The sequence below is a fragment of the Nelumbo lutea genome, chromosome 7, assembly GCF_056320005.1.
Source record: "Nelumbo lutea isolate HS-2025 chromosome 7, American lotus-T2T, whole genome shotgun sequence".
NCBI lineage: Eukaryota > Viridiplantae > Streptophyta > Magnoliopsida > Proteales > Nelumbonaceae > Nelumbo > Nelumbo lutea.
Window position 1 is genome coordinate 50,869,907 of NC_142690.1, and position 26,011 is coordinate 50,895,917.

At 39.6% G+C, this 26,011-nt stretch overlaps 1 protein-coding gene across 2 annotated transcripts in view; it reads right to left on the minus strand.

The window, feature by feature from the left end:
- The window catches only part of LOC148846352 (protein ROOT HAIR DEFECTIVE 3 homolog 2-like), a 112,737-nt gene that overhangs the window by 67,875 nt on the left and 18,851 nt on the right, over nucleotides 1–26,011 (minus strand). The window contains exons 4-13 of one of the 2 annotated variants that reach the window (XM_088953512.1): nucleotides 23,277–23,347; nucleotides 23,128–23,191; nucleotides 22,962–23,027; nucleotides 22,808–22,855; nucleotides 22,655–22,717; nucleotides 15,125–15,181; nucleotides 4,645–4,803; nucleotides 4,500–4,568; nucleotides 4,324–4,415; nucleotides 47–125 (exon numbers count right to left, since the gene is read on the minus strand). In XM_088953512.1, the coding sequence (XP_088809638.1) occupies nucleotides 47–125; nucleotides 4,324–4,415; nucleotides 4,500–4,568; nucleotides 4,645–4,803; nucleotides 15,125–15,181; nucleotides 22,655–22,717; nucleotides 22,808–22,855; nucleotides 22,962–23,027; nucleotides 23,128–23,191; nucleotides 23,277–23,347 (768 nt within the window). The remainder of the gene's footprint in view (nucleotides 1–46; nucleotides 126–4,323; nucleotides 4,416–4,499; nucleotides 4,569–4,644; nucleotides 4,804–15,124; nucleotides 15,182–22,654; nucleotides 22,718–22,807; nucleotides 22,856–22,961; nucleotides 23,028–23,127; nucleotides 23,192–23,276; nucleotides 23,348–26,011) is intronic. The other variant, XM_088953513.1, reaches the window with a different exon arrangement.

A 26,011-nucleotide genomic window follows, 5' to 3' on the forward strand; every position in this document is an offset into this window, starting at 1 on the left:
ATGTAAAGAACAATAATTTCAATCATAAAAGAGTGAACAGACTCACATGTAATGCCTTCGACTCCAACTCTTTTCGTTTTGCATTTCTAACACCTTCGTCAAAGAAAATTGCTTCCGTGTCATACCTGTAGAGAAGGATAGAAAATATTAGCAAGAAAGTAACTTCCAAATCAAACAAATTAAGGAATATTATCTGAATTCAAAGAAAACTAAATCTAAGGAACTTCTGAACTTATATACAAGTAGTTGTTTATATGTACATGATCACTTGAGAAACAATGGAAAACTTGTTCAAAATCAAATTAACACAAATTTTAGGGCCTAATAATAGCACAAATTTTGGCCATCCAAATAACACTGTTCGGGATGTAAACCAAGAATAATAAAATGAAGAAAAAAGCAGGCTTGCAGGCCAAAATGAAAAAGGGTTAAGTAGTCAAAAATAAGTAGAATAGAAAAGGTAGGAAGGTGGGAAGAGAGATTGTCAAAAGTGGTGTGTACTGTTCACATCCACAAATCTTTAAATTTATCTTATTGAAAATTTACAAATATGTCTGTACTTGGGCGCTCCAATACAAAAATATGTAAAAGACAATAATACCCATTCAAATAAAAATTTACAATACTCCCCCTCAAGCGGAGCATAGATTTCTATCATGCTCAGCTTGCCCAAATTACTGTCAAATTTTGACTTTGGAACTCCCCTAGTAAGACGATAAGAAATTTGGTCTTTTGATCTCACAAAAGGTAAGCATATTTCTCCACTATCTATCTATTCTTTGATAAAGTGACTGTCCGCTTCAATGTGTTTTAAGGGTCATGTTGGACAGCATTATGGACAATGTTTATAGATGCTTGGTTGTTACAATAGAGTCTCATAAGTATGAAGTATGAATAGACATCTTTGTTAATAAGGTTTTTAACCATAACAATTTAGATACTCCATGGCCCATTGCTCGATATTTTCCTTTTCACTAGAATGAGCAACAATTTATTGTTTTTTTCTTCTCCAAGATACCACATTGCCCCCTACTAGAGCACAATAGTCAAATGTAGATATCCTATCAACAATAGATCCTACCTAGTTTGCATCTGTGTAAGTTCAGATGCCCATGATTGGAGTATACCATTCCCTTACCAAGACATCCCTTTTGATAGGCAAGAATCTTGTTGATTGCTTGCAATGTGAGAAGACCAATTTCCCAACTTGGACTGAAAGACAGGATATAATTGGCCTAGTTCATCCCTTTTGATTGGAGTATAGCATTCCCTTATGAAGACATAGTCACATAGGATATAATTGGCTTAGCCTAGTCAAGCACAAGTAAAGAAAGAAATCAACCAATCTCTGATGAATCCCTCTGTCTAGAAGAAAATCTCCATCTATAGCACTTAGCTTATGATTGAGGTCAATTGGGGTCTTTGGCTCTCTGCTGGCTTGTACCCCAATTTCCCAACTTCTTGGAGAAAGTCAAGAACATATTTTCTCCATGAAATAAAAATTCCTTTCTTTGATCTTGCAAATTCAATTCAAAGGAAGTATTTAAGATAACCTAGGTCCTTAATCTCAAACTGAAAAGCAAGAAAGGACTTCAATTGGATAATTCATGAAGGGTCATTCAAAATGACAAAATCTCGTCAACATACATTATCAACATAATCACTCAGTTATCAGCCGTCCTTCTGAGTGTGATCATCCTGAGATTGAGAAAATCCAATTTTTAACACTGCCTTTTTGAATCTATCAAATCAAGCTCTAGGTGATTTTTTACTATTAGGAAAGCTCACTCTTGGAGGTAAGTGCATGTATAATTCTTGTTGGAGGTAGGTCCCTATTAAGGAAAGCATTCTTCACATTCATCTAATATCGAGGCCAACAACAGTGGGCAGCAAAGGACATAATCAACTAGATAAAATTCATTTTAGCCACAAGAGAAAATGTCTCATGGTAACGAATGAATGCCATAGGTCTGAGTATACCCTTTGGCCACCAAATGAGCCTTGTATCTCTTTATTGAATCAATCGGCCTTGTGTTTAATAGTGTACACCCACTCGCATCCAACTAGAACCTTATCCTTAGGAAGAGGAACAATTTCCAGAGTCTGGTTCTTTATGAGGGCTTCCATCTTCTAGTTTGTAGCCTCCTTCTATTGAGGTGTACTGCACTGATTCTGCAACATTAAGACAAATGGAAATGGAAGAAATAACATAAATATAGGCACAATAGGATGGCCAGAGAGCACCATAAGATACAATAGTTAGTAATGGGATAGTTGGTGCATCTCCTTTTTCCCTTCTAGATAGTAGAGGGGAAATCAAGGTCAGAATTTAAGGGATTAGGTTTTGTAACAGAGGTACCTACAAGCTTAGAATGAACAAGGATTGCAAGTTCGATATTAGTCCACCGGGTAATCAAATTGTTGAATGTTCAACTTTAGGAGTCACCCTTTTACTTGTCCTAATGAAGAATTGCTACTAAGACCAGGGCCAATTGGAGGAGGAAAAGGATGTGAAGGAATATTACAAATAGGAGAAGAAGATGGACTAGGAGTTACAGGTATAAGAAAAGGAAGACAAGGGAATCTGATCTTCATTGACACATTCCTTTGAAGAGGACGAATGACTGAAAGAAAGAAGAGAACTTAAGAAAGGTGACATCTTTAGATACATTTCTCCTTCTAGAATGAGGATTAAAGCATTTGAATCCCTTCTAGATAGGGGAATAAACCAAGAAAGAAACACTTTATAGACTTACGATCAAACTTATGCCTTGAAGGACTCATATCATGAACAAAATAAATACAACCAAAGACCCCAAGAGTTAAATTAAAAATCGGTTCATCAGGGAAAAAGAGCTGATGAGGGGACTGAAGACTAAGAGTTCTAGATTGAAGCCTATTAATGAGATAAACAATTGTTTCAATAGTATATCCCTAGAAACGAGTGGGAACATGCATCTAGAACAATAACCCTCTAGAAGCTTCTATGACATGTCTGTTCTTCCTCTTAGAAGCTTTAATGAATTACTCCTTTCTTTTCAAGAAAAAACTTTAGATGCTTTTTAAAGTACTATTTCACATTATTCCATCTTATGTAAGCAGTAGTATATGGGCCCCAAACATAGTATGTATCAAGTAAAAAGCAATATTAATTCTTCTATTATTGGCAAAAGATGTGGTTCTACATTACTTTGAAAAGTGACGGACTTCATATTGAGGACTCAAATTTGAAACTGAATAAAAAAAGTTAGGAAACAAAAGTTTTATTGATCCAAAAGAAAAATGGCCGAGGTGAAAGTTCCACATTTTCAAAAGACTTAATTTCGCATTTTGACAGGACTCAATTTGTCACAAAAACCCCTCTTCAGTAGGAATGAAGGTCATCCTCCTCGTGCTCAATGCCCACCTTCAAAAACAGATGGCGGGTGCTGTTCTCAGTTGATCAGAATTCTGATGTAGCTTCAGCAGGAAAAACAAAAAGAAATAACAAAAGAAGAAGAGAGAAGGAAACTAAATTAAGGACCTACTATCCTGGAAAGTCTAAAAAGCCTTTGGGTGGATTTTTTACTTGACATAGGAAACTAAATTAGATATTTAATTTTTACTGAAAACCATGATTTTGTTTTGTGTCCAGTTGTATCAGAAATAAACGCACAAGAATGAAATTAAACCTCCAAAATGTAAAAACCCTCATTATTTGCACATTTAACCAGAGAACTAAAGCTCCAAAATCCATATCTTCCATGAATGTCAACAGATAGAAATAAGACCATTATATAGGTCAAGGAAGACCTATTGAAAAAGAGAGAGGAGGTCGCCCAGCATGGGGACAATCCCTTGGTTACATCAAACACACGAATGGGCCCACCAACGCATGGATGTGGATCCTTCTGAATTAATTAAGTATTTAGAGGAGAGGCTGGCTTTTCTTAGTCATATTAGGGTATATCTAAGTTAACAAAGGAACCAGAAGGATTGCCTCTCCAAGTTCACATAAGAAAATGAATGGTAATATGCGGTTTAGAAGAGTGAAGGTTTTAATGAGGCAGACAGGTTGGTAGATGAAGGGATGGCTACAAAGAAGGATGGTGGGTCAAGAAGGTCCAGCTTGCTGAGGTATGCCAAATGAACAAACTTATCATGTTGATCAGGTATGCCAAAATAGTTGGAAGTAGGATTGAATTGATTGGAGTTGAGACTTATATACATTTTCTTTTTCTCTTAACAATTTTTATTAGCTATCAAAAGAAACTGAGAAGCATAGAACTGATGTGAAAGTAGAAGTAATTGAATTTATGTGACCCAGAACAGAAATTCTCTTACTCTGATAGATATTTTTCTAAAATTGAACTGAGCTTTTTCCCAAAGCCTGGCACTGGCCCAGCCTGAACAGCTGCTTCTAGCTCTATCCATCCCTAAAGAACATCAGCACAAGTGCCTCAGAAAAAATTTTCCAGAGCTCAAGTAGCAGGAAAAGAGTGCATAGATGCTTTCACTACCTCATCTAAAGTCAAATGGCTGAGACTTTCACTGGCAATCTCTTCACATCGAACTGTTGCAACCATTACCTAAAACACAGAATAACATGGTATAATTATGTATAAAAAACATAGAAATTCCCATGTACCAAGTACAAATAAATACCTTATGTGCAGGAAGATCAAGGTCCTTGTTCTCCTTTATAATTTTCCATATTTGCTGTGCACTGAAAGCAAACCCTGAAGCAGGGACAACACCACGTCTGTCCCCAGCAAGCCCTCCTGGAGCAATAGAATGGAAAAAGCGCTGCCGTAACTGTGCAACCTGCATGATAAAGCATCTAAGAATAACATTGCTTTTAATTTCTAATAACATATCTTTATATGTGCTTTTATAAATACTAATGTTGTATCAATGATTATAGATAATTTAAGCCTTGAGTAAAACAGAATGGTGGAACAATGTTGCAAGATACTTTGTTAAAATAACAAAGAACAATAGAATGGAGTGTAGCAGAACAAGAACTCAAAATTTTCATGGATACAGATTAGGCAACCAAGTGTTTCTGGTATTGGAGAAGTAGATAAAAATGATAAGGGAAAATTACATTCTACTTAGTTTATTGGGGTCCATTGGTTTTGGCTTAAATTTTCAAAATGTCATGTGAGTCGAGTTCCTACATCTTTGATCGAAGGTGAAGCTACAGTGGGTCACAGGACAGCGACAGTGACAGAGAACATATGAAAATCTGAAGATGATTGATGTAATCCGAGGTATGAAAGATTCCACATGGAGGAAAATGAAGAAGGCAATGATGGATGGGCTGAATGAAGTTTACTGGATAAGGACTCAGAGGTCGAGTCCTCCAATAATATTGGTAAGGAGGGTGGTTGGGATGAGGAGATGGATGACGATCTTAATATTGATAGGCTCTTCACTGAAGAGAATACGTCAACAAAGTATTTCCATTCTTCAAATCCAGTTACAGAGGCTAGTAATCATGACAAGGCCGAAGTGCAGAAGGATGTTGGGGTGAGGAATCCATGTCTAAATGAAAGAGAATCAGAACCAAACAACCTAACTGGGCAGGAAGTTCATACTGTAGTAGAGGAGGATATCAGAGGCCAAACGGGAAAGCTCCAATTAAGGGAAGGCAACAGAGTAATGGAAGCAGTCGGAATGTTGGTTCAAGTATCGGTGTGCTTCCCAATAACACCAAAGGGGAGGAGGTATGAGTCCCAGCCTTAAGAACTGGACAAGTTAGATGTTCCGTCTAAAACACTGTCTCCAGCCATCCCTCCTACTGGTCCAGGACCTCCGGGTGTGACTGTCATTTCGATTTTGGGTACTGATAGTTGTCCTGTTGTGGTTTATGCTTTTCTAGGTCCTACATTTCCCACGAATCTGCAAGCCATGAATGTAATAGGTAGTGATAACAGTGAAAAAAGGGAAAGGAAGGAAAAGGAAGGGAGAACAGATGAAGGTATTGAAGGTATAAGAAGTGGGTGGTCAATTGAGAACCATTCTGAAAATTTACTGAAAATGGATAGTGCGAAGGAAAACTTATATGAAGCCAGAAAGGATGGGAGTGATGGAAATGGTATGGTGGCAATTAATGGTATTATTAGTGGGGGGGTGAGGGGGGCAAAGAAGACAGGGGATGCAAGATTGATGAGCCAGTGTCTGAACTTGTTGAGAAACTGGGGTGTAAGATTAAGAATCCTAATGACAGTTTTCTTGAGTAAGAATAAGATTAATGGGAAAGAGAGGAAAAGAATGAAGTGCTCAGATTAAAAATGGATGTTGAAGGGGACAAGGATCTCAGTGGGAGAAAAGGTAGAGAGAGAGAGAGAGAGCGTGCAAATAGGAAGGATCCTGTGAAGGGGGAAAGTAATTTGTTGAATGGAGATGAAAATTATAAGTTGGAACATTAGATGTTTGGGAAAACTGAGTAAAAGAGCTACTATTAAGGAAATACTAAGGAAAAGCTGGATATTGTGTTGCTTCAAGAATCTAAATTGACGAGATTTGATAGGAAGTGGTCCAGAAGTATTTGGAGGGGAATTAGCTGGGCTTTTGCTCCATCTTGGAGATCTTCAGGTGGCATTGTTACCCTATGGAATGGGGACTGTGATAGGAGTGGAAGAATTGGTGGGTAAGTTTATAGTCTCCATTAAGTTTCGATAAGTAAATGATGGGCTTGAATGGGTTCTAACAAATATTTATGGCCCAAATGGATATATAGAGAGAAATGAACTGTGAGAGGAACTGGGTGATATTAGAGGGCTTTGGGATGGACCTTGGTTCTTGGGGATGATTTTATTGTCATCAGATTTGCTGAAGTGACAATGTTATAAGACAGACAAGCAACACAAGTATGAGGAAGTTCAATCAATTTATTAATGACTTCGAGCTAAAGGAATTTCCATCTTCATACTATAAGTTCTCTCGGTCAATCTCCGAACTAAACCACATTGGGGAGGTTTTGTCTCAAGAGCCTTGCCTAGGGTGATTTCAGACCATTGACCTATTTCCATTGCCAAGGAAACGCTTAGTGATAGAGGTTCTACCCCTTTTACATTTGAGAACATGTAGCTCTATTATGCAGTTTTATGTGTTAGCCACCCTATAAGGGCATATTAGTCATTGTACTTATTTTTTTATTTAAAGTATAAATACCGATGGGAGAGGCATTAGAACCTCTAGAAGGAGAAAACGACCACTCCTTTTCAGCCTTTTTGACAAACTCCAAAAACCCTAAGAGAAATCAGCAAAAACCTCAACTAGGGCACACAGAGATGTACAGATCCGAACCAATCTAATAAAGCTCTGATACCATGATAAAGTTCAGATCTGTAAACCTGTCGCCTTCAGATTAATCAGAGAAGAAAAAGAAAAAGAAGGAAGAAAAGACAAGAGAGGAAAGAAAGAAGAGTGAGGAGAGAAAACCTGGTTCGAACTGAAGAGAAAAATCTGTTCTCTACATTCGGCCGGGGTGTATTAGCCTTTCTAATTTACATACAAATGACTCTTATGCCCCTACTTAAGTATGGGACACATCATCTAACTCAAAGACATATCACCATACTGATAAAAATTAAATGACCACTCTACCCTTATTTAGTCAACACTAACATCAGGGAACAAGTTTGTCAATATGGATGTTACCTTTTATGAGTCTACATTCTTTTTCTTTGGTGGCTCTCCTTAAGGGGAGTTCTTTGGGGAGGAGAGCTCACAGTCTAATCCTCTTCTTGTTCCTTCATCTGGTCCATTAGCTCCATCAGTTCCACCTGTTGCTCCACCATCAGCTCCTATCCCACTACCTGATCCACTATAGCCTGCCTCACAGTTCTTTTAGTGTCATCACAAAAGGTTTGACTCCACACATTCCAACGGAAGAACTTGATCCAAGGTTTGACAAATACAGTTCCAGGTATTTCTCTTGAGCCTATTATTGCCTTTGATGTCTGATCCCATTGATGATGTTTCCTTACCTAACACTCATGTTACAGCTGATCTTGATCTTCCCATTGCACTCCACAAGGGAAAGTTTTCAAGTTGGGGATCTTGTTTTTCTCTGCCTTCAGCCTTAGAGGCAATAAACAGTGGTAAAACGGGCTTGGCATAAATTGACACCATGATAGTTTGGCCCTATTTGCATCCTTGGCAGAGCGGAACAGTGGCCTACAAACTAGAGCTCTCTTCATCCTCAAAATTGAATCATGTCTTAGTGCTCAAGAAGTTTGTTCTGATGGACATGATGTGCAGTTCCACCCTTCTAGACTTCATAGAGGACAAAAGTTGCAAGTACTGATCCATAAAATCATTGACCTGCACTAGTTTTGTGGTCCAATTTGCTGCTGGAGGATGTGAGGACAGTTGATCTGCAGGCAAGGGGCTATTGTTAAGGCCACAGTCGCAGCCCAGGCCCATCCTCCAAGACATTTTGGTTCCTGCACTTCAGAAAGTCCTACAACCAGAGACCATGATGTCAAGTGGCATATGGCAAGCCAGAAGTTAGTTACACTTGCTGGGAGGGTGTGATTCACCTTGATGTAAGCCTATATAAGGCAAGGATGCTTTAACATAGGGTGAAGTATGTTTCCAATTTCTTCCCTCTCATTTCTTCTTTTATATCTTTCTATTTCTTGGAGGTTTGGCACCCTTGACTGTTTAGAGTAGAGATGAACATGGGACTACCTTAGCAATACAAAAGGGTTTGAGGGTGAGCAGATCATTAAACTAATATAGTGATGAAAGGTCACTCAAAGGTGGCAATGAACGGGTTAAGGAGCAACTGTCAAGGTATTTGGCAATATAGATACATTATGAGAAAATTAGAAGCTTGACATGAGAACTGGATACCACACATTCTCCAAGGTTCAAAAATCTGCAAACAATTTGGTTGATGGATTGGTCAAAGAGAGGATGGACAGGACTTGTTTTGGGCTCAATTGTGATGTAAATAGAAAATATGGTTTAGGTGGTTGTGTACCAGTCTAAACTTGGGGAATGCCTGGTGTCCATATATATAATCTGTTTCTTTTTCTAAAATTGATAAATTGTGAAAGGTTACCAATCCCAGAAAAAAATGATCTCATTACTGTTACTTCTCCATAAAAAGGATGGTGGAACAAAATTCTTGATTACCAAATTCTCTAGATTAGGGAGAAGGCTTAAATGATGATGACAATGACAATTACATCAGTTATAACTTCTGTTATCACTTAATTATGTTAACCAGTGTTATCAAAGTGCTGACTAATTGGTTGAGGGTTGGACTGATTACATTAGAAACAAGTCAGTAGATACTCATGATGTTGTTGCATAGGAAGACTAAGTGGGTCATTCTGGATTATTTGCTTGAGAGTGAAAGGTCTATTGTATCTGAGTTTAAGTTATGTGTCCCATCTTCTATGAGGGACAAAATGGTCTTTCTTGTAACTCTATGTTTTTGAATAAATACAAGTGGGTCAGCTAGGGGAGTGTAATTTTGACTCTCTTCTAGTCTGGCCGAACCTTTCTCTCTTCTTCTTCTTCTTCTTCTTTTTTTCTCATTTCTTTCTTCTTCTCTACTTCAACCTAGAATCTGCTAGGGTTTACTAACATGGTATCAAAGCTGTAAGGTCGTATCCTCATTTCTTTCTTGCTGCTGTTCTCTTTCTGGGTTCGCCGCCAACTTTCAGTCATCTTCTTCTTTTTCGACTGACCTGAGTGGAGGTTCGATAAGGGGCTGAAAAGGAGCTGTCGTTTTGTGGGCCTGGAGGTGAGAATGCCTCCAGTCGTTGCTGTGGTGGTCGTTAGAGTGGTATACTAAACCCTCTATTCAGTATCAAAGAGGGCTGAATGTGGACAGGTATGAAAACTACTGTTGTTTGTACAAGGGACTGTGAATGTTTCTTTTTGTTTCAAAAGTTGGTTGTGGTGGTGCTCAGTGTGACTGATATGCACCTCAGTCGTGTTCCTATGCATTTTTCCTCGTATGTATGTTGAAAGAAGAGGTGTCGACTGCTGAACTTCACAACAGCAGTAGATTGGTGGTGGTTGTGTCGTGGTGATTGGTGTATCTATGTTTCAAAATATTTAAAAGTGATCTCCTATACCTTGTGTGTAATCAGTTCTGCAGTGTGTAGCCCAAGTGTCTGATGTGAGGATTGAGTGATTTCAGTCATAGTGTGTTGATGGTGAATGGTTCTGCAGTGTGCAGCCCAGGTGTTTGATGTGAAGACTGAGTGATTTCAACCATAGTGTGTGGTGTGTAATGTGTATTTAAAGAAGCTGGAATTGGTGGTGTTATAAGTGAGATAAGTCTTGTGAAAGAGTGTGAGGTTGTTTTGTATATTTGAAGGTGAAATAATTAAGATGGCTTCATTTGAAAATGGGAATGATAACAAAACAGGTGGCATGCTTTCTCCAGACTATCTAAGTGTTCAAATAACATCCATCAAGTTGAATGGTGAGAATTATGTACCATGGGCAAAATATGTGGAGGTGTTCTTGAAGGCCAAGAGGAACGTAAAACATGTAAGAGAGGAGAAACCTCCCTCCGATTCCCCTGGGTTCAGTGACTGGAAAGAAATAGATGCACAGATAATAACATGGCTCTGGAACAGCATGGAACCAAAGATTAGTGTGAACTTCATGTTCCTAGATACAACTAAGGAAATCTGGGATCATGCTAAGAAGTTGGACTCTGGACAAGACAATACAACTAGGGTGTATCAGTTGTACCAAGAGTATTTCAATTTGAAGCAAGGGAGTCAAAGCTTAGAAGAGTACTATGCAAGTTTGAGGAACATTCGTAATGAGCCCAATGTGTATCATCCTCTAACATTAGATGTTCAGATCCAACAACAGCAACGTGAGCAGCTTGATGTGAAAAAGTTTCATGTGGGGTTGAAGGCTGAGTATGAGCCTGTCAGAGCACAAATATTGGGAGGATCTGCTCTTCCCTCAATTGAAGAAGTTTTTGCTCGTCTTAAGAGGACATCCATTGAGTCGGTAGAACATTCTTCTCTCTCTGACAGATATGGTTTAGTAGTGACTAAAGGGGGTGGTCGTGGAAATAGAAGTGGTGGTGTCAGGAGTGGACTCCCAAGCAACCGTGGTGGTCACATGCTTAGCAGGGCTAGTGGTCGGACTGGAGGCCGATACTCAGGGGGAGGTCGGGGAAGAGGAAGGAGTAATACTTAGAGAAAGTGTACACATTGTGGTTTAGAGGGGCACACAGTTAATTTCTGCTATGATTTGCGTGGTGCACCCAACACTTGGGCTAACCATGCTATAAATAAGGATAGTGACACAATTACTGAAAGTCAGCAAATTGACCCAATCCCCTCTACATCTACTTGTGCTTCTGAGAAGGAAATGGTGAGTGTACCATGTGCAGTATATGAGCAATTCATTCAAACATCTCAGCAAAACACCGCTACACTTTCCCATTCAGGTTGGCTTGCTTAGCTTCCAAAGACACACTGGATCACGGACTCCGAGGCCTCGGACCATATGTCTAGGAATCATGATGTATTTTCTTCCCTTTCCCACTCCTCCACACCTCAAACAGTTACACTTGCTAACGGTTCTACATCTCCTATCTGTGGTGTTGGTGATGTTAATCTCTCCTCCTTGCCTTTATCATCTATTTTATATGTTCCTAAGTTTCCTTTTAACCTTGTCTGTCAGCAGATTAACCAAGTCTCTTAATTGTTCTGTAACCTTCTACCCTTCTACCCTTCTTCTTGTGTGTTTCAGGATCTCAAGACAGGGAGGAAGATTGGTGGAGGGCATGAAGCAGGTGGATTATATTACCTTGATGGTGGTGGTCCTCCAGTAGCTTTTCAGTCATCTCTTACTCCTCTTCAATGGCACTACAGACTTGGTCATCCTTCTCTCAAGGCCTTAAAGTTACTGGTTCCTTCCTTGAGTCATCTTTCATCATTAGATTGTGAGTCATGTCAATTGGGTAAACATCATAGAGTCTCATTTAGTCCAAGAGTTGATAGTCGTGTCTCAAGTCCTTTTTCTTTAGTTCACTCCGATGTATGGGGTCCAATTAAAATGGTGTCATACAATAGGTATAAGTATTTTGTAATCTTTGTTAATGACTTTTCAAGGATGATATGGATTTATCTTATGAAAGATCGTAGTGAGTTGTTCCCTATTTTTCAAAAATTTTATACTAAAATACGCACTCAATTTGGTCTTCATATTAAAATTCTTCACTCCGATAATACCAAAGAATACAACTCCTCACCATTTCAGCAATACCTAAGAACATCATAGTATCATTCATCAAACTTCTTGTGCCTACACCCCACAACAGAACGGTGTAGCTGAACGAAAAAATCGACATCTTCTTGAAACTGCTCGATCCTTGATGATTAATATGAATGTCCCAAAACATTTTTGGAGTGATGCTGTTCTTACATCCTATTTTCTGATCAATCGGATGCCCATGTCAATCCTTGGAAGTCAATCCCCTTTCTTCGTGCTGTTTCCCACTTTATCTCCGTTTCCTCTTACCCCAAGAATCTTTGGTTGTGTTTGTTTTGTTCAACACTTGGGGCCTGGGTTAGACAAGCTAGATGCTCGAGCTACTAGGTGTATCTTTCTTGGCTAATCAAGGACTCAGAAAGGGTATAAGTGTTATTACCCAAAATCCCATAAATCGTTTGTGTGCTCCGATGTCACCTTCTTTGAGTCAGTTTCGTTCTTCTCAGATGCTGGGGTCTCTTCCTCTCCCTCTGTGGTTCCCCTTCCTGTACCTGTTGTGGACATCCTTCCAGTAGCTCTTGTTTCTACTGCAGATGCACATCCTATGCCCGTTACTACTGTCGATAGATCTTGCTACTGCTCCTCCTTCAGATCCAGATCTTCCTATTGCTCTGCGAAAAGGTAAACGTACTTGTACTTCTCAACCCATTTCACACTGTGTTTCTACTGCTCCCCTTTCAACTTCTCATTGCAAATTTATATCATTACTCTCATCAGTTCCGATTCCCAAGACTGTCCAAGAAGCTCTTGCCTCCCCAGGGTGGCGGCAAGCCATGGAAGAAGAACTCTCTGCTCTACAACATAATCGCACATCGGAACTCACCGCTCTCCTTTCCGGTAAGCACACAGTTGGGTGTAAATGGGTCTACACAGTGAAGTATCTTCCTGATGGCAGTGTGGAGCGATTGAAAGCGAGGTTGGTGGCCAAGGGTTATTCTCAGATGTATGGTGTGGACTATATGGAGACATTTTCTCCTGTGGCTAAGATTGGTTCAGTTCGGGTGCTGATTTCATTAGCTGCTATGTATGATTGGCCTCTTGTACAACTTTATATAAAAAATTCCTTCCTGCATGGTAATCTAGTTGAGGAGGTGTATATGGAGTAGCCACCAGGGTTTGTTGCTCAGGGGGAGTCTGGCAAGGTGTATAGGCTCAAAAAGGCAATTTATGGACTGAAACAATCTCCACGTGCTTGGTTTGGCAGGTTCAATGAAGTGCTGAAAGCCTTTGGGATGAAACAATGTCAGTTTGATCATTCTGTGTTCAGCTATAACTCAAAGGATGGGAAAATTTTGCTAGTCTTGTACGTGGATGATATTGTCATAACTGGGAGTGATAGCAATGGAATCAACAGGTTGAAGAAATTCTTACAGAATCACTTCAATACGAAAGATCTGGGGAAACTGAAATAATTCCTGGGAATAGAGGTTGCGAGGTCAAAACACTGGATCAACCTATGCCAGAGAAAATATGTTCTTGATCTACTTGAAGAAACAGGGTTGTTAGGTGCTAAACCAGCAAAGACTCCTATGGAACTCAATGCCAAGCTGAGTGTTGATGCGGGTGAAGAGTTTGATGATCTTGGAAGATACAGAAGGTTGGTGGGAAAATTGAACTACATGACCATTACCCGACCAGATATATCATTTGTTGTGAGCATGGTGAGCCAGTTTATACAACATCCCCGGGTTCCTCACTGGGAAGCTGTTCTGAGAATTGTTAGATACCTAAAAGGTGCTCCAGATCGTGGTTTGTTATACCAAAGTGGAGGAACTCTTGAGATAGTAGGGTACACAGATGCTGACTGGGTTGGTTCTATATCAGGCAGGAGATCAACTACAGGGTATTGTACCTTCCTCCGTGGCAATCTTGTAACTTGGAAGAGTAAGAAACAAACAGTAGTGGCAAGAAGTAGTGCAGAAGTAGAGTACAGGGCTATGGCCCATACCACATGTGAGCTAGTATGGCTGAAGAACTTGCTTCAAGAGATGGGATTCTCAATTGACAAACCCATGAAACTATACTGTGATAACCAAGTTGCTGTACACATCTCTTCCAATCTTGTCTTTCATGAGAGAACTAAGCATATTGAGGTTGATTGTCACTTGGTAAGAGAGAAAGTGATAAGTGGGGTGATAACCACATCTCATGTGAGCTCAGGAAATCAGTGGGCAGATCTCTTCACAAAGGGATTGTCTTGGGGAAGAATAGATTACATTTGTAACAAGCTGGGACTACATGATATATACTCTCCAGCTTGAGGGGGAGTGTTAGAATCTCGAGTCATGGGTATTTTGGTCATTCTAGATTATCTGCTTGAGAGTGAAAGGTCTGTTGTGTCTGAGTTTAAGTTATGTGTCCCATCTTCTATGAGGGACAAAATGGTCTTTCCTATAACTCTGTTTTTTAATAAATACAAGTGGGTCAGCTAGGGGAGTGTAATTTTGACTCTCTTCTAATCTGGCCGAACCTTTCTTCTTCTTCTTCTTCTTCTTCTTCTTCTTCTTCTTCTTCTTCTTTTCTCTTTTCTTTCTTCTTCTCTACTTCAACCTAGAATCTGCTAGGGTTTACTAACAGTTGATAAGAAACAAGTCAACATAGTCAACAACATAATTAATTTTTATTTGATTTTGTATAGGACATATCATTTTTGGGTTTAGTTATCAAATCAACTAGACATGCCTAAAAACTAGTCAGTGCCTCACTGGATTAATAACATTGATATTAATGTATACAAAGACCATATATGCATAAAAGTTGAGTTACGTGAGCAAAATTATCATCTACAATGCAAATTCATACACAAAAGGCACAAATGGTAAAATAAGTTGCAAAGTATGTAAATCAATCATTGTATTTAAAGAGCTACCTGCTCTTTGAATAGCTCTTCCTTCTCTTCAAAACTAGCTAAAGCTGTCACTTCCACCTGTAAGTCAAGATTTAAACATGAGAACCGAACAATTTCCAATTTGACTATGATACCAGAAAGCTTATAACCAAATCAACCGGCATCATAAAAGTAGTAAACAACCCGGGGTTTTGATTAGTCAAAGCTCTTCCGGTATCATGCCTTTCCAGCATCATAGATTTACCCTACCAAGATATAAATATGTATCAAGCATATTCTTCATTGTCTCTCGCCCAAAATGACTACATCAAACATGATTATTTGGTGGTTTGGAACCCATGTTTTTGTTGGTTGTACTTGGGTATGGAGATGATAGGCCCCCAATTAATTTTACATACACCAGGAAGGGGAAAGGTCAGCTGGCAGCCAAGGGGGGAAATAATTGAACATGGGGGAATTTATGGCTGGAGGGAATAAGGAGAGTTTTTATGGCATTAGTTGAAAAACAGCCCACTTGATGTATGGAACTGTTTGAGATTAGATGCAAACCAGAAAATGAACAAACAAGAGAGGAAGAGAAGAGAGAGTTGGCGGCAATGAGTGTTAGAGAGTAAGAGGTTCGAACATAACCTCTCTCTAACACTCTAAACATCTTATTAATAAGTTAATCTTTGACAAATTACAGAGAGGCCCTTGAGTGAGCAGGAAAATACAAAAAAACAGAATATTACAGAGTATGGGCCCAGAATAAGGCCCAGGCCCACAACAGAGAGAGAAACATAACATAACATGAAATGACAGTCTATGGGCCATTCGGCCCATCTTCTCTACACTCCCCCTCAAGCTGAGCATAGATGTTAATCATGCCCAGCTTTCCAGTGTCATGTTGAAGCCTTGCCTTGGAAATGCCCTTGGTGAGAAAATCTGCCAATTGTCCTTCAGAAGTAATGAATGGAAGACACACTTCACCGGAGGAGACTCTTTCACGAATAAAGTGTCTATCAACCTCAATATGTTTGGTTCTATCATGTTGTACCGGGTTGTGAGCAATGTTGATGGCAGCCTGATTATCACAGTACAACATCATGGGTTTGTCATGATCTACCCCAAGTTCTTCCATTAAGGACCTTAGCCACAACAATTCCGAGACTCCATGTGCCATGGCTCTATATTCTGCTTCTGCGGAGGATCGAGCCACAACTGTTTGTTTCTTACTCCTCCAAGAGACAACATTACCAGCCACCAGACTGCAGTACCCTGAAGTAGATCTTCTATCATCAATATTTCCAGCCCAATCAGCATCAGTATAGGCTTCAAGTTTCAGATGACCATGTTTGGCAAATAGAATTCCTTTTCCTGGAGAGCCTTTCAGATAGCACAAAATCCGTTCTGTTATTGCCATATGGGTATCTCTAGGAGCATGCATGAACTGGCTAATGCAACTGACAGCATACGCAATATCTGGCCTAGTCATGCACAGGTACAAAAGCTTCCCAAGAAGTCTCTGAAAGACCCCTTTGTCTTCCAACAAAGTTCCATCCGAAGCTGAAAGTTTGTGACTCATATCAATAGGATTTGCAGCTGGTCTTGCACCCAATTTTCCAGTTTCAGACAACAAATCAAGGACATATTTCCTCTGGGAAATAAGAATCCCATCCCTGGATCTGGCAACTTCTATGCCAAGGAAATATCTCAACTCCCCCAGATCCTTAATCTCAAATTCTGTATGGAGGAAAGACTTAAGGCCCAGAATGCCTGAGGCATCATCACCAGTCACTATAATGTCATCAACATACACAATGAGATACACTGCTAGAGACCCACTTTTCTTCACAAAAAGAGTATGATCTGACTGTGTCTGAACATAGCCGAATTTAACAAGTGCAGCTCTAAATCTCTCAAACCAGGCTCTAGGAGATTGTTTGAGGCCATAAAGAGATTTCTTCAGTTTACATACCTTTCCTTGCATATCTTTCCCATACATTCCTGGAGGAAGACACATGTAGACCTCCTCATGTAAGTCACCATTCAGAAATGCATTCTTTACATCTAACTGATAGAGAGGCCAATCAAAGTGAGCTGCCAGAAATAAAAGAACCCTCACAGATGTCATCTTAGCAATAGGGGCAAAAGCCTCCAGATAGTCAATCCCATATGTCTGTGTGTAGCCCTTTGCAACAAGTCTGGCCTTGTACCTCTCAATAGTCCCATCTGCCCTGTATTTAATGGTAAAAACCCACTTGCATCCAACTGGATCCTTCCCTTCAGGCAAATCCACCACCTCCCAAGTACCATTTTCATGTAGAGCATCCATTTCAGCCTGCATGGCATCTCTCCATTCTGGAATCCCAAGAGCTTCTGATACAAACCTAGGAATGGGGTTAGAAGCAACTAAAGAGAGGTAGGCACAATATGAAGGAGAAAGTAGGTCATAAGAAAGGTGTTTGGAAATGCAGTGTGCAGTGCACTTCCGCTTTCCTTTCCTAACTGCAATGGGGACATCAAGATCTGGGAAGGGGGATTCCAAGGGAGCTGAAGCAATACCTGTTTTCTCATCTGTGATTGGGAGGGTATGAGCCTCATCTGTTGTAAGGGAAACCACTTGCTCATTCCTGGATCTCTGCCTTTGATACACTTTGGGATTATGGGTAGGACGAGGAGGTAAAGAAATAGGAGCACTAGGACAAGAGGAATGAAGTGGCTGATCCTCCTTTGATTCATTTTGTGAGGATACAGATTTGTCAAGAGACTGAACTGGGACAGGAAGGGGAAGAGCAAAAACTTGTGACAGACTCTCCCCCTGTTGACAATGTCCTTCCTGAGAGAACCATAAAAAGGAGAAAGTTCATCAAAGGTAACATCCATAGAGACATGTCTGGTGCCAGCCTTTGGATCAAAACAACAATAACCCTTTTGTGTGGGGGAGTAACCAAGGAAGATGCATTTGTGGGCTTTTGGTTCAAACTTGTGTCTCTGCACACTTGGAATGTGAACATAACAGGTACAACCAAACACACGAAGAGGAATTGGGAAGAGATCCTTATCTGGATGAAGAATACTGAAAGGGGATTTAAACCCTAAAACCCTGGATGGCATACGGTTTATGAGATAGGTAGCAGTAAGTACAGCATCACCCCAAAATCTTGTGGGAACATGTGAGGCAAATAAAAGGCTCCTTGCAACTTCAACAATATGTCTATTTTTCCTCTCAACAACTCCATTTTGTTCAGGGGTTCTAACACAGGAGCTTTGGTGAATAACCCCCATGTCAGTGAGATACAAGGATAAGCTCTTCTCAAAATACTCTTTTGCATTGTCAGATCTGAAAACCTTAATTCTGGTACCAAATTGAGTTAAAACAAGCTCATGAAATTGCCTCACAAGTCTCGGGACTTCGTCTCGGGATTTCATTAAGTATATCCAAGTGAATCTAGAAAAGTCATCAATAAACAGGATAAAGTATTTGTAGCCCCCCATAGAGGATAAGTGGTAAGGCCCCCACACATCAGAGTGTACAATATGAAAAAGAAAAGAGGATCTTTTATTGCTCACAGGGTAATTTTTTCTACAATGCTTTGACAACTGACATGACTCACAATTGAGACTGGACACACTGACTCCCTTAAACAGTTTGGGAAGCAAATGACTTAAAGCAGAAAAAGGTAAATGACCCAACCGACAATGACTCAACATAATTTGACTGACAGACTCTGAAGAAGTAGAACCAAAAGCAACATTCTTGGGATGATCAAAGCATTGGCCAGGGGTGTCGAGCAAGTATATTCCATTCGCTTCATGGCCACTCCCAATCACCTTCCGAGACTTCAGGTCCTGAAACACACAGTGAGAAGGGAAAAATGTTACACAACAATTCAATGACTTGGTCAAGCTACTTACAGATAACAAATTGGTATTTAACTTAGGTACATGAAGAGTGGAAGATAAGAGTAAAGAGTCTGTAGGCTTGACAGTTCCCTTGCCAGAAATAGGGGCAAGAGAACCATCAGCTAAGGTGATTTTGTCACAACCAGGAAGCAAATCATATGACACAAACAAAGTGGAAAGGTTGGTCATGTGATCAGAAGCACCTGAGTCAATGATCCAAGGGGTCTTGGGATTACCTGAGGTAGATGCATGGTTAGCAGAAGCCCTTATACCTGAGTGAGCAAATGCAGTGGTGGCTGGACTTCCAAAAGGGTTGGATGATGAAGTTACACCTTCAAGCTGGCTGATCATCTTTCCAAACTTCTCATATTCAGCTTTCATGGCTGCCAATTGTGCACTTGCAGACTCAAACTCTGTATCTGTACTTGTGGCCGTATGTGCACTTCCTGTCTTTCTACTGCCATTCTTCTTCTGGAATCGGATAGGGACAAGACTAGGATGCAATTTCCAGCAGTCCTTAGTGTGTTTCGGCTTCTTGCAATATTCACACACCACCTCCTCCTTTCCTGTGCCACTGGGAGCTCCTATAACCCCTTTGGGTTTGATTCCCATGTTTGCAAAATAATCATTGATACTGACCCCTTGAACCTGCACTTGCCTCCTACTTTCTTCACTGCTGACCAAAGTATATGCTTGAGACAATGAAACATCTTCCTTGGACAAGATATTTTGCTTTGTAATGTCATATTCAGAATTCAGCCCTGTCAAGAACTCAAAGACCCTATTCCTTTCCACCAATTTCCTATATGTTTCAGCATCCTTAGGAGTATCCCATGTCACGGCCTCTATCAAATCAATCTCTTGCCATATAGATTTTAGGGTTGAGAAGTATGCTGCAAGTGACTTCTCCCCCTGCCTTAGATTCTTCACATCACTTCTCAGTTTATAAGCTCTGGCAAGATTCAACTTCTGGGAGTAAGTTTCTGCAACACTATCCCAGATTTCTTTAGCCGAGTTCATCCACAGATAATGCTGACTAATCTGTGGCTGCATTGAGTTCACAAGCCACCCAATCACTGTGTAGTTTTCTTGTACCCATCTCTCATAAGATGGATCATCCTCTGGAGGAGCTTTCTTGCTCCCAGAAATAAAACCCCATTTTCCTTTGCTACAAATGTGGATTTTCACTGATTGTGACCAAGCCAAGTAGTTGGTCCCATCAAGCTTAACTGTAGTTACAGCCAGCATAGAATCAGTTGGGGTTCCCAAAATCTGTCCATATTCAGCAGCATTCTTGTTTTCAAGGCTTGGAAATCCATCATGTAAAGGCTCCAATTAGGATTTTAATAGATTTCTCAAGGTACTGGGGTCTTGATGAGTTTAGTTTGAGCTGAATAGGCAACAACAACTAGCTCACAGAATCAGTTCAGACTTGATAACTGTGACAGTCCAGTTCGGTGGTAGTTTTTTCTTTACTGTTTCACCCTTTAAAGGACACCCAACAAACCTCCAATCACAAGGTATTTCAGGTTCTCAACAGCCGTTGTCCCAAAGAGAAGAAAACAGGGCCACAGTCCTTAAGAGACCTTTTGTCGAACACTCAGTGTGCAGTAGTTAACAGCCTACTGTTAACTAGATGAAATCACTTCAAGGTGTTCAGTATAGGTCCAAGAAGAGGCTGGGATGAAGATGAGACTAGTGCCACTTAGTTTTAGATCAATTTCAGCAGCTCGGCAGTCCAATAATTAGCCGAATAGCACTTCCAAAACAACCCAGAAAAACAGTCCAGCAACAGTGGGCCGAATGTATGTGAGCTTTGAATGCTTTAATAGTCCTCCCAAACAACAAAAATAACTCAACAAAGGACTGAGAAAAGACTTACAGCAAGAGAGTCTCTGGTTTGAACTATAAACCAGGCCGAACACTTGTTCTCTGAGATAACTTCGAAAGTCCTTTTCTCTGATTTCAAATCAGGCCAAACAACTTGCTCTCTGATTCTTCCTGGTCACCGAACCCTTCTCCAAGTGTATAGAAACTTGGGCACCCTCCAATGACCTCCAAGAACTAGGCGGATGACTGTAAACTTTCAGCCCTAGAACCTCCTCATGTAGTTGGCTGAACTAGAACCACATGAGGGACACGCCAAGCAATGGCCCGCTCTGATACCAAGTTGAAAAACAGCCCACTTGATGTATGGAACTGTTTGAGATTAGATGCAAACCAGAAAATGAACAAACAAGAGAGGAAGAGAAGAGAGAGCTGGCGGCAATGAGTGTTAGAGAGTAAGAGGTTCGAACATAACCTCTCTCTAACACTCTAAACATCTTATTAATAAGTTAATCTTTGACAAATTACCGAGAGGCCCTTGAGTGAGCAGGAAAATACAAAAAAACAGAATATTACAGAGTATGGGCCCAGAATAAGGCCCAGGCCCACAACAGAGAGAGAAACATAACATAACATGAAATGACAGTCTATGGGCCATTCGGCCCATCTTCTCTACAGCATTTATAGCTTGTCAGTTGAGAATAGGAAGAATATAGGGCATTTAACATTTATAGCTTGTTAGTGGGAATAAGAAGAGTGGGGCATTTATATTTTGGCCAGATGAGCATTTATTATGGAAGGCAGTTTTGCTATAAGATGTGTACAAGAAGGGGCTTTGGGAGGGGGGAGAAGAGAGACTTTTGCTGAGTACAAAACTCTGAGAGTGCTTGGGAGAGCCGGCGGTCTCTCGAAGAACCAACCTACTGTAAGTGATCCTCTTTTCCTCTGAATGAATATCAGTTCCCTGCTGAAGTACTAGTGGTTTGGATTCTGCTGTGAGTCTGTGAACTGCGTGTCACATTTCTGGGACATCAGGAGATTAATGAATGACTTCTCCAAAAGCTTGGCAATATTCCTATTCCTATTTTTCTGGAAGAAAGGGGTGAATTAGCTTAAACAGAAAATATTCATTCAGATCCTTGGCAATTAAGACATGTCATAAGGGAAGTGAGAAGTCTAGCTAGGGGACTCAATGCATCCTTGGATCCCTAGGCAAGGGTTGAGCAGAAATCAGTTGTATTTGGGACTTGTCAACCTAGAAAGCAGGATTTCTTGAGTGTAAAACAGGAAGGATTAGGTGGCAATGCTGTCCTAAATACTTCCTCTTTGTAATTATATTCATTCTTTTATGCATATTTAATAAAATTAAACAGTTAAGAACCACAAAAAACGAAAGAAATATCTTTTCTGTGTTCTTGCTAGAAGAATAATTGACATAAAAAATGACTGCATTTGGAATAGATTTCCATTCTATTATTAAGACCATTTTAATATTAAGAAATTCATGTGGTTTATTTTCCATGACAAGGTCCATATGGTTAATCAAATAAATTTTATAGTACTGAAAGCTGGAACAAATGTTTAAGTTCAAAGCAGTCAGAAAAATTATTTCTTTTTGCCAACAGACTTCAATCCCTGTTAAGTTTTTTCCTCTCTCTTTTATACTCTCATTAATCTTATCCCTCCTTAGTCTGAGGTGTTATCCTATCTTGGCCTTTGATGCTGGTGGCTTTATGTGCTCCACATACCATTGAATAAATAATTTGATTACTCATCATAAGAATAAACACACATCCACAAAAAAGGACTTTCACAATACAGATTCTACTAATGACTCACATTAAAAAATTCACTGAGAGGAGTATCCTTGTGAGATTGGGGCTTAGAGACATTATCCCATATCTGCATACATGATTAGCACAACAACGTGAAATAAGTTATAAAAGTTGCAGATAAACAAATATTAACATAAGGAAATATTACAAAAACCACCTTCTGAATATCTTCTCTTAGGACTGGCTCTAAATTCTCAAGTGGAGTCTACAGGATAAAAATGAACAGGTTAAACATTGAAATGGAGACCATAATCTTCATTTCATACTTAAAATACAAGATGGAAGAGAGGCTACTCTATTGGGTTACAGACCCTTGTTTTATCACGAATAATGAACAGCAGTGTTGTTTTGCGAGGACTAAATAAGCGCATCATGACCTATAATACAAGAAAAGGAATAAAAAGAAAGCAAGATTGTTATAGATAACCAGCGCATAATGGACCATTGATCCATAACAGAGAAACAATATATGAGCACCTGAAAAACTGTTTTAAGAAGTGGTTTATTGGCAGCCTGCTCCCGACCAATATCATGACACCACCTAGAAGAGTATAACTTATGTAAACCGACTGAAAAACCAGTTCAGAAGAACAAATAGAAAAAACATGTGGGGGATGTGAACTTACATGTTTATCAGTACAATATCTGAAATTGCCAAAGCAAATAAGGAACTCTGTTTTTCAAAGGCAGTATCATCCTGAAATTGAAAAGAATAATATATTGTTCACTCAAAAGTTTGCAAAAGCATATAAATCCTTTTAAATGATTGGGTTATCAAGAAAAACATTTTAAATGAATTAGGTAACTAGAACAAATAAAAAGCAAAACATAATTTCAAAAGAAACAACTAGAATCATCCTCCATTCAAGATGGGCATGTATTTGATAGGAAAAAACAATTATGTTGGTATATATATTTACAAAATATAAGAAAGTACTGTCAGAAGCAGCAAGAGAGAGAGAGAGAGAGGGAAAGGAGAGGGAGGGAGGGTCACCTATACAGGTTTCTCTAGAATGAATGACATAAACCAGAAAAAGAATATTTATATTAAGTGAATGAACAGGCCATTCTGTCCTCTCATAAAAGAATTAAGCACAAATATTATACAGATGATCTATACAAAGTATGATACAATGGTGTTTCCAAGTTACAAATAAAAGTAAAAAACAGTAGTTTCCCTCATCTCTAGTATATTCTTGGCACTCCCCCTCAAACTAATGCCAAGGAACAAGCATCAGTTTTTTTAGGAGAAAAGTATGTCTGGATCTTGTCATAGCTTTGGTGAACAAGTCTGCTACCAAAATTCCTGAAGACACATGAGGAAGTGTAATATGACCCATACGAAATAAATCTCTTATAAAGTGGTAATCCACATCAATATGATTTGTGCACTCATGGCAAACTAGATTGGAAGCAATCTTGACAGCCCTGAGATTGTTAGCAAAGACAAGTACTTGACATCATATTTATATGTTTTGGACTTTGATGTAGAAAGACTCTTATGTCCCTAATTAAGTATGGGACACATAACTTAAACTAAGATAGAAGAACAATGCAACTTCTAATAACAGAGTAGAAAGCCTAAAATATTCTCTTGGCTGCTGACTCTAACACTCCCCCTCAAGCTGGTCAGTATATATCATATAATCCTAACTTGTTACATATGTAATCCACTCTTTCTCGATTCAATCCTTTTGTAAACAAACCACTCTTTCTATTAGAGACTGAGCCAACCAATCAGCATCTATGTAACCTTCTATCTCAAGACCACCTCCAGTCTTGTATAACAAACCATGACCTGGGGTTCCCTTCAAATATTGCACAAACTTTAAAACTACACCCCAGTGTGGGATATGAGGATTCTCCACAAATCGGCTTACCACGCTAACCACAAATATATACTTGGCTGAGTAATAGTCAGGTACATTTACTTACCCACTAACCTTTTGCACCTCCCAGGATCTTCAAACTCTTCACCTACATCAATACCTAATTTGACATTTGGTTCCATGGGTGTTTCAACTAGTTTGGCACCCAACAGTCCTATCTCCTCTAGCAACTCAAGAACATTCTTTCTTTGGCACAAGTTAATACCATGCTTCGACCTTGCAATTTCTAATCCCAAGAAATACTTTAGCTTACCAAGATCTTTTGTTTGAAAATGATCATGTAAAAAAGCCTTCAGTTTGTCAATCCCATACTATCACTACCAGTTATGACAATATCATCAATATAAACCACCAACAAAATCTTCCTAGCTTCAGACTCATAGTTGAATATTGAGTGGTCAACTTGACACTACTTCATACCAAAGTCTTTTACTACTTCACCGAACCTACAAAACCAAGCACATTGAGATTGCCTTCTTACACACCTTACCATCCCCCGTGGAGCAACAAACCCTAGTGGTTGCTCCATATACACCTCCTCAAGAAGATCACCATGTAAGAAGGTGTTTTTTATGTCAAGCCAAAATAGGGACCAATTATACATTGTTGCTAAAGAAGATCACCATGTAAGAAGGTGTTTTTTTGTATAGTCAACTGTAAACAACTATGAGTAACCTTTAGAAACCAATCGGGCCTTCAACCTTTCTATTCTGCCATCTGGTAAGTACTTCACAATGTACACCCACTTACATCCTACAACATGCCCATGTCTATCCTTGGAAGTCAGTTACCTTTCTCAATCGTGTTTCCTACTCTTATCTCCATTCCTTCTTACTCCCAGAGTTTTTAGTTGTGTCTATTTTGTTGATAATTTAGGACTTGGACTAGATAAGTTAGACACACGTGCTACAAAATGCATCTTTCTTGGCTATTCCAGAACCCAAAAAAGGTATAAATGTTACAACCCTAGCTCCCATCGTTCTTTGAATCTTTCCCATTCCTTACCAATTATGATGTTCCTCCTCCTCCTCCTATGCTTCCTCTTCCGGTTCCAATTGAGGACCCCATTCCTCCTCCTCCTCCACCAATCATGCAAGTGTATACTCATAGAATGGCACTAGCTCCTCCAATTCACTCCTCATCAACAGAATTAGTAGTTGTGACCCCTCCTTTTGATCTTGATCTTCCCATTGCATTGTGAAAAGATAAACGTAGTTGTACTTCTCATCCTATTTCCCATTATGTTTTTATTGCTTACCTTTCCACTTCCCATCAACAGTTTATATCTCTATTATCTTTTGTTTCCATTCCTAAGAATGTCCAAGAAGCCATTACCTCTCCAGGGTGGCGCCAAGCAATGGAAAACGAATTGTCTACACTGACACACAATCACACGTGAGAGCTTACCACTATCCCTCCTAGTAAACATATTGTAGGATGTAAGTGGGTGTATACAATGAAATATCTCCTAG